General features: G+C 35.0%; 1 protein-coding gene across 9 annotated transcripts in view; it reads right to left on the reverse strand.

Annotated features, from left to right (window-relative positions):
• The window catches only part of NBEA (neurobeachin), a 678,194-nt gene that overhangs the window by 292,329 nt on the left and 369,071 nt on the right, over positions 1–16,794 (reverse strand). For all 9 annotated transcript variants that reach the window (XM_032314437.1, XM_032314438.1, XM_032314436.1 and 6 more), the window contains 2 exons: positions 9,903–10,011; positions 5,418–5,584 (listed from right to left, as the gene is read on the reverse strand). In XM_032314437.1, the coding sequence (XP_032170328.1) occupies positions 5,418–5,584; positions 9,903–10,011 (276 nt within the window). The remainder of the gene's footprint in view (positions 1–5,417; positions 5,585–9,902; positions 10,012–16,794) is intronic.

The following is a 16,794-nucleotide window of genomic DNA, read 5'->3' on the forward strand; positions in this document are numbered from 1 at the left end:
GACTTAACAGACACCTCACCAAAGAAGATGTACATATGGAAAATAAGCACATGACAAGATGCTCCACATTATATGTCATCAGGAATATTCAAATCAAAACAATGAGATACCACTACTACATACACCTATTGGAATGGTCCAAATCTGGTACACTGACAATAGTTAAAGCTGGTGAGGAGGCAGAATAACAGAAATTCTCATACATTGGTAGTGAGAATGCAAAATGTTATAGCCTCTTTGAAGACACTCTGGTGGTTTCGTACAGAACTAAACATATTCTTCTTTTTTTTTTTTAAGAGAAAGATCACAAGTAGGCAGAGAGGCAGGCAGAGAGAGAGGGAGGGAAGCAGGCTCCCCGCTGAGCAGAGAGCCCAATGCGGGACTCGATCCCAGGACCCTGAGATCATGACCTGAGCCGAAGGCAGCGACTTAACCCACTGAGCCACCCAGGTGCCCCGAGAACTAAACATATTCTTATCATACCATTCAGCAATCATGGTTTTTAGTGTTTACCCAAAGGAGCTGAAAACCAATGTCCATACAAAAACCTGCCCAAAATATTTATTCATAACTGCCAAAACTTGGAAGCAACCAAGACACTCTCCAGTAGGTAAATGGATAAATAAACTGTGGTATATCCAGACAATGAAATATTATTCAGCACTAAAAGAAAATCAGCCATCAAGCCATGAAAAGATATGGAGGAACCTTAATTGCATGTCACTAAGTAAAAGAACCCAATCTGAAAAGGTTACATACTGTACGACTTCAACTATATAACATTCTGGAAAAGGCAAAACTATAGATTTAAAAACAAAACAAAACAAAAAAAACAGTGGTTGCCCAGGGTGGGGGGGGGGGAGAGAAATGAATAAGCAGAACACAGAGAAATTTTAGAGCAATTAAAATACTCCATATGATATTATAATGCTGGATATATGGGATAATTTGTCCCAACCCACATAACCAACACCAAGAGTGAGCCGTCAGGTGGACTATGGAGTTTGGGTGATTATGCTATACTGTGTCAATGTGGGTTCAGTCCCGGTAAAAAATGTACCATTTGGGAGAATGACCACGATTATGGGAGAGGGTATTCATGTGTGTTGGGAGAGGGTATAAGGAAAATCTCTGTTGTGAACCTAAAGCTGCTCTAAAAAAAGGCTTTTTAAAAAGGCTTTTTTTGGGGGCACCTGGGTGGCTCAGTGGGTTAATCCTCTGCCTTCGGCTCAGGTCATGATCTCAGGGTCCTGGGATCGAGCCCCACATCGGGCTCTCTGCTCGGCAGGGGGCCTGCTTCCTCCTCTCTGCCTGTGTCTCTGCCTCCTCCTCTCTGCCTGTGTTTCTGCCTACTTGTGATCCCTATCCCTGTCTGTCAGGTGGATGAATAAAATCTTAAAAAAAAAAAAATTTAAAAAAAAAAGGCTTTTTTTCAAAGAGCTAACAAAAAAGAAAAGAGACTAACAAATATAAAAAGTCTACTCTGTGTCAGCTACTGTGTTAAGCATTTTGCATTATAATACTTCAGTTTACCATTTAAATAATCCAGTGAAATGAGAATTGCTCCTCTCACTTTCCAGATGAACCCAAGCTTTGGTTTTATGCAAGGCTAAGTACATTTTGTTATTTAATAACACGATTTCATTCAAAATATAAAATCATCCCAGACAACAGACTAATTTATTTTCCATTCCATCACCAGTATCGCTGTAAAAAAGGTATACATCAAGTGTTCATTTATTAATTTATTCAGTGGATATTTATTTAGCACCATGTATCAGGCATTATTCTAGGTGTGAGGTATTCTATGGACAAAAGAGAGAAAAATCCCTTCCATTATGGAGCTTGTATTCTCGTGGGAGACAAAACAATACAACTAATAAGTAAATACATAATATGTAAGATAGTAATAAATGTTGGAAAAGGAAAAATAAAGCAGAGAAATACAATACAAAACACGTGGGGGGAAGAAGTGGCTACAGATAATGGCTTTTTTGAGAAAGTACTATTTGAATTAAAACTGGAAGAAAGTGGGAGAGGGAGCTGCATAGATTGGGAGAAAATATTCCAAATAGAATAAGCATGTCCTAAAAGCCAGAAAAACAGCAAAAAGCCACAGTGACTGGAATAAAATGAGCCAGGGGAGAGTAGCAGGAGAGGAGGTCAAAGAGTTAACAAAGATCATAACCTCTCATCCATGGCTCACTCCACGGCAGCCATACTGGTCTCTGTCTGCTCTTGGAACAGGCCAAGCACCTCCTTCTTTTACAGGCTGTTCCCTCTGTTTAAAATGCTCAGAGAGTTCTTTGCCCAAGTGGTTCTTTATTAGAATGGATTTCTCTGAACACTCTATCAAAAATAGCGCATTCTGTCCTTGTAGGTCATTGTAAGGATATTAACTTTTGGTGATACAGGAAACTTCTGGAGCAACACCATTCAGTGCAACTTTGTGCAATAATGGAAACGTTCTGTGCTGTCTAATATGCTAGCTGCCACCCACATGTGGCTACTGAGTACCTGAAAGGTGGCCCTACATTTTTAATTAAATTTAATTTTTATTAAATTTCAATAGCCTCATGTGACTAATGGTTACCATCTTGCGCAGCACGTCTGAGCAGAGGAGCAAAAGGATACACATTTTAATAAAATTCGCCCAGGCTGTTGTTTTGAGAATGGCCTTTAGGAGGATCAAGGCAGAAACAGGAAGACTATTGAAAACGCTGCTGGGACAAGTCAAGTGAGAAATGATGGCATCATTTTAGATCAAGGGGACCGCAAGGGTAATGTACTAGACATATTCTGTGACAGAGTCAGTAAGATGTGCCTCAGGGTTCAATATGTGATGTGTTAGGAGCAGTTAGGAGAAAAGCCACATTTACGGCCTGGGCAAATTTAAGAATGGAGCTGCCCTCGGCTGAGGTAGAGATGGCTTGGGAGAAAGTCTTAGGAGCTGTTTCGTCACCTGAAGTATGGTATCTAAGTAGAAGATGCCAAATAGGTAGATGGATAAACAAGTCTGGAGGTGAGTGAGAGATCTGGACTAGGGATAATAAACTAGGGAGTTATCAACGTAGTGGTTGTGTTTTTAAGCCATGAGATTTGTAAAAGCTACAATAAAGAGTGAATAAAACAAAAAAGAGAAGCAATCTAATGACTGAGTCTTATTAATTAGTCAAATACTAAGTAAGATTATAGAGAACAAAACCTATTCTTAAATATTTAGCGTTCAGTGACTTACTTAGGAAAGGATGATTAACAGAAAGATTGTGTGTGTTTTTTGTTAGTCACTGGGAATTAATGTGCAGGAAAGAAGAGAATCTACCTTTATATCTAAGGGGTCCTGCTGCCAGTCTTTCTGTCAGTCTAATGAAACCCAGTAAAGGATTAGCTGAACAGAGGATGCACCTGACTCATGACTGCAGCTATGGAGGTGATTCTCTGTTAACTATATCCTAATTAGATGATGAAATAATTAAGACCTCAAGTTCTCATGCATCTTTAAACACTGAAGGCAATATCCTGACTCATATCACCTGAATTATTAGCAATATTATATTACAGTCCTGATTGTATATAACTAAGAAGATAAATCCAATTCAGAAAACACAAAAAAGAGAGACAAGGTCTCGAGCTAGGCAAAATGCCCATATATTGTTACCATGTATGATGTTATACTTTATGTGTCAAGTTGACTAGGCTATGGTGCTCAGTTGTTTGGTCAAATAACAGTCTAGATGTTGCTGCGAAGGTATTTCCTAAATGTAGTTAATTAACATTTATAATCACTGGACTTTAAATAAAAGATAAAATGTGGGTGGACCTCATCCAATTAGTTGAAGGCCTTAAAAAAACAAAAATAAGAACAAAACAAAATAAACCTTGAGGTTCATTGGAGAAGAAGAAATCCTGTGTTAGGACTATAGCAAAACTCATGCCTTAGTTTCTAGCCTGCCAGTCTATCCTACAGATTTCAGACTTACCAGCCCTCATAATCATGTGAGTCAATTCTTTAAAATAAATCTATGTGTATTTCTATATTTATATTTATACCTATATCTCTATGTCTCAAATATATCCCATTGGTTCTTTATGTTTTTCTGGAGAACTCTGACTAAAACACGGTCTCTCCTTGTGTGATACTATGTAAGTTTTTATTTAACTTCTGAAAGCTCCAGTTTCCTCAATATAATATGGAAAACATTTGAGTACCAAACTAAATAGAAATGTTCTAAAGGTTAAATGAAATAATTCATGTAAAATTCTTAATATGATGCTTGGCACACAATAAGCATTCAATAAATCTAGGTGTCACAGTATCACTATTATTATAAGAAAGAAATATTGAGTGTTGATTATTTTTAAGGTCATTAAGTTATAATTTTGCCTTAAATACAAAAATTATAAAGATTTACCAAGTGTATCTTATATTTGAAATACCAGGCCAGATGATCAAACAGTATCATGGTCATATTCTAGATGTTCTTCCCCAACTAAGAGAGTAAGTTCTATCAGGAGTTTTCTTAGTAGTGTGCTGGTCACAGTTAACCAACCCCTAAACTCTGCCAGAGACTTAAAAGCATTTTTTTTTTTTTCAGAAAATATTTTTTTTTATTTTTTTTTTTATAAACATATATTTTTATCCCCAGGGGTACAGGTCTGTGAATCGCCAGGTTTACACAATTCACAGCACTCACCAAAGCACATATTTAATAGGATCAAATAAAATGAAAATCTAAAAATGAAGAATATTAGCAATCGAAATATTGTGACCTGCCTCACTATTATTTTTCTAGAAAACTTCATTGTGTAGAGGAAATAAAAAAAAATTTATGCCCACAAAACTTCTGCGAGAACATCTGTAATTCATAAACAACCAATTTTGGTTTTACTTTTACTATGATATCATAAATGCCCTAATCATAAATACTTTTACTATGATATCATAAATAAAAATCTTTCCTAAGAAAGACTGAATAGAAAAATATGGAAGAAAAGTTTTAAAAAATGTGTTACCTCTACACAGTAAATGTTTCTATTACTACCTGTTTTTAAGAAAAATTAAGAATGATATAAATTTAATTACTAGGTAGAGTTGACTCTTCAAAGTTGAAAAAAAGCCACTTATAATTAACACACATCATGTAAGAGATAGTAGTCTAAAATACTTGCCTAATTTTTTTATATTACATATTACTGTTAAATTAGAAATGGCTTGCACTGGAGCTTCTGCTAAAAGTTTAGATTTTCTCCTGAAGGATTCTAACAAGGAATTACTAAAGATATCAGGGGAAAATTCAAGCAATTTTGTATGCTTTAAATCATTTTTTCTGCATAATTTTAAAGTTTATAATCTTTAACTTCTAACTATTATAAATAACCTGTGAGTTATTATTTACTTGTAAATTTGTGAAACTCACCTATGAGAAACTGCTCCCCAAGCGCCATGCTTATTTGTGAGAATATTAAGGATCTTCTGTTTCAGTTGGTTTGCTGTAACGTGGTCTCGATGTTTAGCAGCACTTATGAGATGATCACACATCTTTTCCTCCTCTCTTCTATCAGCAGCATACTGGGCACACTGCGACTACAAAAAATACGAACAATGCATAATGTTTAACAATGTATAACTTCTGCGGTGTCCAAGTAAGGAACGATATCTGACCTTAAATTGAAGGGTAATAACACAATCTTGTGAAAATTTAATTTAAGGAAAGTAAAACAGAAAGAATATGGTCACTACAATCACTTTTCAAAGTGATTATAGATGTAAAGATGTGTGCTATGTGATTATACATGAAGTATATAGAAGATAATTTGGATGGAATTATATAAAGTAATTAATGATCTTTAAGGCTCCTAAAATTCTGAGTCTGATTTTAATATGTTCCCAAAGTAGTAATTTTAGAAGAATGGTTTATTAAAAATATAAATCTAATTATTATTTTAACCAATATGGTATATGCCACACTTAAAATGAGAATTATATTCTTGAAAATTATATAGAGATCCAAAACTTGCCATTTTATTTCTAGTTTTCCAATTTCATGAATGGCAATGTGGTATACAAGGAAAAGGAATGACTTAGGAATTGAGATTTGGATTTATTCCATACTTTGTGAAAATTCTTTTCTTTCCCCAGTTTCATATTTAAAGAATGAGAAGCTAAAGTTTTCTCTATAATCTCTCCCAACTCTAGAATTTAATGTGTTCAAAGGTTCCCATGATAACAACCCTCTTATTCTCATCTTTTCTAATAATCAGTTGTTCTGTCCACTGTCCGCATTTATGCTCACCAGTATCAGTGACATAGCTAATTGGTATCCATCTCACTATGTATCAGACAGGATCAATATGAGCATGAAGATGAACATCTCTTTAATTAGGTTTGATTTTTTTGTATAGTAATTTTTATATAGGGTGGACTGATCGTAAATTCTAACTTTACCAAGCATATAATATGAGTCATATAACTAGAGGAAAAAAAGCCTCACATCTAAAATACATATAATTGATTCACATTCATCTTTACTACGTAAAAATTTGTTTCATGGAAAGAATTTGAACATATCCCTTCAGTCTATCTATTGATGCAGACTATTACCACAAGTCATCTCTTTCAGAGAAATAACCTTACAGTACTCTAAGAAGGATTAATTCATTTTCCAATTTATCTTTTTGTACAGGGAATCACCAATTAGTACAATGATCTGCCTCCATAATGAGGTTAATATTTCATTAGCTCATTGGAGAGCAAAATGAAATTTTCATTTTTCTTCCTTAACAATTACAATGGTTAACTAAAAAAACTGTGAAGTACCCATCTCAAATTAAATATACTTTATCTCTTAATCACAGGCTTATATGGGAGACAGAGAAATTCCCAAAAAGTCCTAATGAAATATCATGGCTTTTATAAAATCTTTTACAATTTAAAAGTGGTAAGTGTTTGGTAAACCACTTAAGCGTGCACATGCACACACACACTCAAAGTCAATGCATTTAGCAATACAGCTCTAACCTAAAAAGAACAAATTTAAACATTTCCGTTAAAAAAATACATCCATTAAATAGCAATGATGATACTCTCAAAATTTGATTTATGTAATTTTATTTTCTATTTACATAATCTAAAAAGCCCTGAGTCTTCATGTCCACTTCATAGTCTCTTATCACTCTTTGACATGCATCCTCAACAGGAATGAACTCATGCCCAGGGCATAAAAAGTGGTATTGAGAATAAGAAAAAACCATATCCTTTCTACGTATAAAGCACAGATGCATATATAGTACACAAACAGATATGCAGCATATTATAGAAATAAAATTTTACTGGGAGAGGGAGATTAGAAAAGATTCTTTAGGGGGCACTAATGAAAAAAAGGCTGAGAACCACTGTCCTCAGCTTAATTCCATTTTGGCTAAATATGTGTTAAAACTAATATCTAGCTGCTTAAAAATCTGTTTTAAATGCTTTCATATAATAAATATTAACCGTTTTATATCCCCACAAAATTTCTTGATTTTCTTAGTAGATATATGAATGATTCAAAACTCATCCTGCAGGGGATTCAGCTAATATTCTAAATCTTATTTACTAACAGAAGTCACTAGTTAATTGAATATCCTTATTTTGTTTCAACTCCTAACATATCTCATATCTAAACATATTCTTCAAAGAACAGATAAGTCAAAATTTTCTTGACACCCAGATTATAGCAGGATATCTTGATAAATATCCAATAGTATTTACTCTTGAAGGGATATGATACTTTGATAAACACACAATTGTCAATGTATTTTTATCAAAGTTTAAAATATTTGTTATTTTTTTTTTCAAAATAAGGTTGTTGCAGTCTCATGTGACAAGTGTGTGCTGTCTCCTCTGACAAATGAAGCAGAGGTTGGGTATGAGAGTGACAACAGTTATTTCTCTGTCTTATGCTTTTCAGCTAGCAAGGTCAGAGATTACTAGACTGAGGGCATCAACTTGCATGACTAAGAGAGCTGGCTTACTGAGATAAAAACCTCATCAAAACTGAAATCTTGGACTCTGATTTCCAGCCATGCCCCACTTGTTTGCATGTTGCATCAGGAAAATAAATTGATGGTTATTTATTATTTTCTTTTTTTTTTTTTTTTTTTTTTTAAAGATTTTATTTATTTATCTGACAGACAGAGATCACAAGTAGGCAGAGAGGCAGGCAGAGAGAGAGAGGGAAGCAGGCTCCCCGCTGAGCAGAGAGCCCGATGCGGGACTCGATCCCAGGACCCCGAGATCATGACCTGAGCCGAAGGCAGTGGCTTAACCCACTGAGCCACCCAGGCGCCCTATTTATTATTTTCAAGGCCTATGTTCTCCTCTAAGATTTGTATAGATTCCTGCCTCACGTTGAGTGAAATAAGTCAAGCAGAGAAAGTCAATTATCATATGGTTTCACATACTTGTGGAGCATAAGGAATAACACTGAGGACATTAGGAGAAGGAAAGGAAAAGTGAATTGGGGGAAAACGGAGAGGGAGATGAAGCATGAGACTGTGGGTTCTGAGAAACAAACAGGGTTTTGGAAGGGTTGGGGTTGGGGGATGGGTGAGCCTGGTGGTGGGTATTTAGGAGGGCGCGTATTGCATGGAGCACTGGGTGTGCTGCATAAACAATGAATCTTGGAACACTGGAAAAATTAAATTAAATTTAAAAAAAAAAAAGAAAGAAGAAGAGTATTTTCAGGGCCACTGACAGTTCAACCTAAGCCAAATGGCAGGTCACCTAAATATTTCTGAAACCAAGTTTTGTCAAAAATTGAGTGAATTAAGTAATCACTATAATTTAAAACACTGAAATCAAGATATTGAATTGAGGCAATTCAAGTAATGGCAAATAATTATTAACATGCTGGAAATATAAAAATATTTTTATAAAACCTATTAGTATAGAATATACAATATCTCAATACACTTTAGTTTTTGCACGTGAAATAGAAATGATAATTTTTTTCTTTAGCCAAGGTACTTATGAGGATTTTAAAATTATTCTATTCCCAATATATGTATAGATCTACATGTATACCATATAATAGCAAAGCTTAAGTTGTCAGTGAAATATCGATTATAACAATAAGACAACTGAAGTGATCTTCGGTCACTCTAAAGATTTCTCTGACACCCAGATTATAGCAGGATATCTTGATAAATATCCAATAGTATTTACTCTTGAAGGGATATGATACTTTGATAAACACACAATTGTCAATGTATTTTTATCAAAGTTTAAAATATTTGTTATTTTTTTTTTTTCAAAATAAGGTTGTTGCAGTCTCATGTGACAAGTGTGTGCTGTCTCCTCTGACAAATGAAGCAGAGGTTGGGTATATTGGATATACCCAAAGATGGATATATTGATAAATAATAAATTATGGAATATTTGGTAAAACTGAGGTTCTTCATATAACAACTTGTTATGGCCATCTCTAAGTGATGTATAAACTAGTTTAAAAATTACTAAAGTAATTGCATCATAAAATCTTATTTGCCTTTAAGAGTACATCAGAACAACTTCAGTCTACCAAAGGGTTAGGCATATTGTAAGAAGAATTTCTGCATGTTGTAAATGAGGTAAAAATTAGTGCTCTGTTGCATCACCACTTCCTCATATCAGGGAGATCATATGATAGTTGTCTTTCTCTGCTTGACTTATTTCGCTAAGCATGATACCCCTGGGGATAAAAATATATGTTTATAAAAAATAAAAAATTAATTAAAAAAAAAATAAAATAAAATAAATAAAAAATAAAAAATTAGTGCTCTGTGTTTGGCATTTACGAAAGCTTTAAAAAAAAAAAAAGAACTGCTTTAAAAGAGTTTATAAAAAACCTTCTTTATAAAAACCTTCTTTATAAAAACCTTACCTCAAACTCTGCATGTTTATGTACATCCTCAGCTCTCTGTCTGTTCAAAATAAACTCAGCTTCATTTGCAACACGAACTATATGGTCCTTCATAGCATGGCATAGTAATCTAAAAAGGAAGATACCTTTGGAATTATTATTCTTAATAGCTTCAGTTAATACTACTTTTTAATAATCAAGTTTCAGTATTTGAAATATTAATTATGCATAAAGTTTAAAGTTACATTATGAAATTAAGATAGATGAAATTATAATTCAAAGACATTTGAAATACAGAAATGTTACAACAATGCCTCTATGTGGTAAGTACTGTGTGTCTTGTGAAAGAATGATTCACTTAATTTGATGTAGTTAATGCAAAAGAATCAAGGCTTTTTGACAGTGTTTTAAATGGTTAAAACAGAATTCACCACCTTTGAAGTAAATGGTTAAAACAAAAGAATTCACTATCATAGAAGTAAATTTTCACACAAAATCTAGATGGCCATATATTAGGAAATCTATAAATTTCATTTTTAAACAATAGAAGTTATTTGAATATCCAAATTGTTTTGAAAAAGTATGTAACCATATAGTGAAAAGCCTTCCTTTATCACCTAGACACATGATTTCCAAACACATCAGGCACCATTTGTTATTAGTTTCTTACATGTTTTCAGAGACTTTTAAAAATACATAATACAAATACATTCTCCCCCCCAACTTCCTTACACTATTGTTAGTGTACTATACAGTCTTTTCTATACCTAGCTTTTCTCACTTAGCAATATCCTTTGAAGACCTTTTCTTCTCTCTCTCTGTTTTTCAAAGATTTTATTTATTTATTTGACAGGCAGAGATCACAAGTAGGCAGAGAGGCAGGCGGGGGGCGGGGGGGAGCAGGCTTCTGCTAAGCAGAGGGCCCCATGTGGGGAGTGCGATCCCAGAACCCTGGGATCATGACCTGAGCTGAAGGCAGAGGCTTTAACCCACTGAGCCACCCAGGCACCCCCTGAAGACCTTTTCTTATGTACACACAGGGAGCTTCTTCATATTTCTTTTATAGCAAAGGGCAGAGGTTATTCAAAGATGGCTGCAACAGTATTTCCGATCCCACATGCTCTTTTGAAGTGTGAGAGTGTTATTGCTCCATCAAAAAGAGGAGTCATTTTCTGCAGCTCTTAGGTCTGCCTGTGACTTCCTGTGACCAACAGAATATAACAGAGGTGATGCTTTGTGACTTCTGAGTCCAGGCCGTAAGATGTCTTGCACATTTTGCCTTCCTTTCTTGGAACTTTGTCTTCTAGAATCTGCTGCCCTGCTGAGAGAAACTCAAATTATGTGGCCAACCCAAGGAGGAGAATAGAGGAGGAGAATCCCAGGCCTACATGAGCTCCTAGCCCAGAGCCAGCCTCCCAGGTGAATGTAATGCCAGACAACTTCGCAGGGAGCAAAGGAATTGCTGAGCTGAGCCCAGTTATGAGAATAAAGACAGGTTTAAACCACATGATGATGATGAGGATGATGAAGGAGGAGGAGGAGAAGGATAAGAAATCAATCATAACTGTCACCAAACCACTTATTGAGAGATAGGTAATAAAATATGTAGTTTACACAAAATATTTAATCCTCACAAGAATCCTCAGACATATATATTATTTTCATTTTTATACATAAGAAACTAAGGCTCAGAAAAATTAAGTTCTTTGCCTCAGATTATAATTTTTAAAAAATTCTCAAAATTCTATATATTTGGCATTGCATCTTCATTAGCTAACAGTATTTTTTGAAGTAAAACCTTTCATGTTAACTACTGCTCTCCTCCGCTGTGGGCATTCTAACATTAATTCTTGTCATTTTGTCAATTATAAACAGTGATTTGGCCCTTTGCATCTTTTAAAATGTTTTCTTCTGCAATAAGCGATTACTGTGTTAAAGACATACAAATGGCTATCAGACACATGAAAAAATGTTCATCATCACTAGCCATCAGGGAGATTCAAATTAAAACTACATTGAGATATCACCTTACACCAGTTAGAATGGCCAAAATTAGCAAGACAGGAAACAACATGTGTTGGAGGGGATGTGGAGAAAGGGGAACCCTCTTCCACTGTTGGTGGGAATGCAAGTTGGTGCAGCCTCTTTGGAGAACAATGTGGAGATTCCTCAAGAAATTAAAAACAGAACTTCCCTATGATCCTGCAATTGCACTCCTGGGTATTTACCCCGAAGATACAGATGTAGTGAAAAGAAGGGCCATCTGTACCCCAATGTTTATAGCAGCAATGGCCACGGTCGCCAAACTGTGGAAAGAACCAAGATGCCCTTCAATGGACGACTGGATAAGGAAGATGTGGTCCATATACACTATGGAGTATTATGCCTCCATCAGAAAGGATGAATACCCAACTTTTGTAGCAACATGGACGGGACTGGAAGAGATTATGCTGAGTGAAATAAGTCAAGCAGAGAGAGTCAATTATCATATGGTTTCACCTATTTGTGGAGCATAACAAATAGCACGGAGCACATAGGGAGTTAGAGAGGAGAAGGGAGGTGGGGGAAATTGGAAGGAAAGGTGAACCATGAGAGACTATGGACTCTGAAAAATAATCTGAGGGTTTTGAAGGGGCGGGGGGTGGGAAGTTGGGGTACCAGGTGGTGGGTATTATAGAGGGCACGGATTGCATGGAGCACTGGGTGTGGTGCAAAAATAATGAATACTGTTATGCTGAAAATAATAAATAAATAAATAAATAAATAAATAAATAAATAAAATCTTTTAAAAAAATACAAAGAAAAGATGTGAAATACATTAGCATATACACAGAACATGTAGGAGGGATTAAAAAACTTTTTTTTTTTTCTTGAATGATAGCATGGAGGACATCAGGACAAGGAAGGGAAAAATGAAGGTGGGGAATCAGAGGGAGAGATGAGCTACGAGAGACTATGGACTCTGGGACACATACTGAGGGTTTCAGAGGTGAGGGAGTGGGGGCATGGGTTAGCCTGGTGATGGGTATTAAGGGCATGTATTGCAATGATTACTGGGTGTTATATGTAAACAATGAATCATGGAACACTACATCAAAAACTAATGAAGTATTGTATGGTGACTTACATTACATAAAAAAAGTAAGGAAGTTACATAGCAATAAAGGAAAACAAAACAAAACAAAACAGTAATAATCGAAGGACATTTGAAGTTACCCTTAAGTCTTTCTGGGTTTTTCTTTAAGGGCAAACTTACAAAATAATATCTATTCTTTTACTTATGTCCTTTCAAGATTCAATTCGAATACTTACCTCCATTCATGGTCCAGTTTTTTCTCTACTTAGATTTTTAACAAGAGTGCTCTTTTTAAGACTGTTGTTCTTTATTTCCACTGCTCATTAATGAAATAAATTATCATTTTTTTCTTGCTCAAGTTGTTGTAAATTTTAATCAGAATGGGAAAGATTGAACCTCATTTTAACTTTTGTATTTACTAAAGAGCAACTCCTAGTAACTATTCCTATATTGTTCACTACATTTTCTACCCACAGCAAACTCATCTTTTTCACTGATAAATACGAATAAGCAAACAAAAAACCATTACTGAGTATCCTGATATTTCTAAATTATTGCCTAAATATAATTTGTAAAAGCTCTATAACATGTCTTGGAAGTGAGTCTGTACTGAATTTACTTCTTCTTTGAAGCATATTAAGGTTGAATTACATAGCAGTAAGTTTTACTATGTTTTCACCAAATAATGTGCGATAACTGTGTAGCATCTTCTATAAAAATCAGCACGTGAATGATCTCTATATTTCGTAAGGCAGTAATGTAGATACTGAATTCAAGATAGTTCTCAGTAAAAACCTATTCCCCCAAAGTCCGTATGTGGTCTGACATCATCACTCCATGAGGAGATTTAAGGTAAATAATGGCTCAGACCAGCAGGGACTTCCCACCTTATGACACAGGCACAACTAAAATCTTGCATAGCAGCAGAGTAAGTGGAAATATCACCTAGAAGCATGCAGCAATAATCTCTCCAGTTACTTAAGAGGAACACAGGCATATTCCAATGGGAATATTTTCTTAATTTTTAGAACAAAAGTTAATGATAATATAAATCATTTGAAGAACGAAAAGGTTAGGGGAATCTGTTAGAAACCACAATACTTGGAAAAAAGGCTCAGACTTCTCTATAATGTTGGAAGGCAAACAATCATACAGATAATCTTCAATTCACTGATGGAGGTAGAAAAAGAAAAGAAGTTAAAAAAAGACTGTAACTTAAACTCTGAATATTAACTTTTGATGAAATAATTGGTCTATATTTGTTAGGCTGGCTTCAAAAGAGAAAAGAGGTGTGAAATACAGGAATATTCTGTTCAATGGCTTTGTCTAGTGCATGAAAGCTGAAGAAAGCCAGGAGGAAATCTAATATGTGCAAATTAGTGTGGATTACAAAACTTAAATAGATTAACAGAAGACAGCAGGGAAGAAGAGGCCCTGGGTCTGGCAGTTAATAGGTAGGACTCCCAGGAGTAAAACAGTGGATTGGTAAAGCAAAGAGGCATGGTGGCAGAGAGGGGCAGGGGTGGGGAAGACTCTTACCTCAGAAACACCAGAGAAATTGTATCAATTATCTGAAAGTCAGTCTGTCCTCCTAGCTTTGCTCTGACACTAATGAGTTCTGCATCAATGAACATACTTATGAGTTACACATCAACTAACATAGGTTGTTTTACTTCCATGGAGAGAAGGAATCTTTAGTTGACTTAATCATTCTGGGTAACTTCATTATCCACAGGGAAAACCATTCCCCAGAGTATATCACAATTCCTTGTCCCTTTTTAACAGGATCTAAAAATACCTAAATCTATGATTCCTTTAGAAACTTCAATTCTACTTCACTTCAGGAAATCACTCTACTGGCCCTAATTGTCTTCACTTCCTAAATCTTTAAACTCCAACAATCTACTTTCTGGCTACAACCTCCCTACACTTACTGTTCTCTCTTGCCTTTATTTGTCCCTCCCCTGGATCCAGGCAAAAACAAGCTCTGAATTCTTCTAACTGCACTTGTTTAATCCCTCTATTTTCTCTTAATCCTTCTTCCACCGCTCAGATTCACTTCTTTTCCCATTGAACTTGCCATCCCGTAGTTCCATGTTGTAACTACTTTCTTGCTGGCACTGTCACTCAATTCTTATCAACCTGCTACAATTGCTCAGGCATCCCTAGATTAAGACATTGGTCTCGCTCCTCTGTCCTATATCTGGACTGTTGAGGAAACTCATAAAACCAAATTTCATTGGAGATGAAATTTCTAGTTCTTTTTCACAGCCAATTTCTTTTACTCATGTTTTGAGAGTCCACAGAAATGTCTTTAGTGTTCTGACTTTATTCACTTAAATTTTTTCTTTATTAAAAAAAATACTGTCTTTACTCGAAGGTATGTTTGTAGTGATTTGGGTATGTATTTAACACATAAACACACACATTTATTAACCACTCTGCTGCACTTCATGTTTATCATTCTTTTGCCTCTTCATCGTTTAATCTAATCTATGTATATTGCAAAATATGTTGCCCAGATTAACTTGTTTTGAAGTTTTAGAAATAAAGTGGCATGTTTTCTGCACTCTTTTCAGATTAAGAAAATCCTTTTCTGTTTCTCGTTTGCTAAGACTATTTTTTAAAAAATCACGAATGTTGAATTTTATTGGGTGCGTCTGAACATACTGAGAGGATAATAAGGATTTAATAGGATAAATCAAAGACATTTTTAGGAATTTTACAATAATGAACAACTTTGGCCTTCCTGGGTTAACTTTCCCCCTTCTCCCTTCCCCAGCTCTCCACTCCCACAGACACACTATATCTTTATACATGGCTGGACTGAGTTCTGCAAATATTTTAATTAGGATTCACACATCTACATTAATAATGGAGACTGGCTTGTGATTTTCCTTTCTCCCACACATCTTGTTTGCTTTTGTAGTCAGGATTAAACAGTCCTCAAAGAATGAATTAAGAGCGTTCCCTCTGTGTTCTCGAGCAGTTGGTATATGGTTGGAACAGTGTTTTATTTGAACATTTGGTAGCATATGCTTAAACTATTACTGTAGGAAGAATTTTTACTGATTAAATTTCCTTCATACTTAGAATTTTAGGGTTTTGCTACTTGTTACTCAGTCTTTAGAACTTATATATTTTCTAGGAATCTTCCCATTTCATTAAAATTTTTATTTTTATTTTTTATTTATTTTTTTTTTAAGATTTTTTATTTATTTATTTGTCAGACAGAGAGCGAGTGAGAGCGAGTGGTAAAACATTTTGATAGCACCCTCATTATCTTTTCCAAGTTTTTTTTTTTTTTTAAGATTTTATTTATTTATTTGACAGACAGAGATCACAAGTAGGCAGAGAAGCAGGTAGAGAGAGAGGGGAAAGCAGGCTCCCTGCTGAGCAGAGAGCCCGATGCAGGACTTCATCCCAGGACCCTGGGATCATGACCTGAGAGGAAGGCCAAGGCTTTAATCCACTGAGCCACCCAGAGGCCCCACCAAGTTTGTTTTATCTACAATTATGTTTCTTTTTTAAATTTCTGATGTTTATTTTTCTGTTTTGTTCTTGATCAATCTTGGCATAGTTTGCCTGTGTTATTATTATTTAAAGAAAAAAACTTTGTATTTGTTCATCCACTCTATTTTAACTTATTTTTCTGTTCAGTGATTTCTGGTCTTTATTATCAACTTCCTTCTACTTTGTGACTGCTTATTCTGTTTTTTCTAACTGGGACATTATTTTTTTTTAGCTGGGGATTCAGCTCCTTAGTTTTAGGCTTATTCTCTAATATAAGCTTTTAAAGCTACACATTTATCTTCAAATTCCATTTTTCTTGCATTA

This window comes from Mustela erminea, chromosome 15, assembly GCF_009829155.1.
Source record: "Mustela erminea isolate mMusErm1 chromosome 15, mMusErm1.Pri, whole genome shotgun sequence".
In the NCBI taxonomy this organism is placed as follows: domain Eukaryota; kingdom Metazoa; phylum Chordata; class Mammalia; order Carnivora; family Mustelidae; genus Mustela; species Mustela erminea.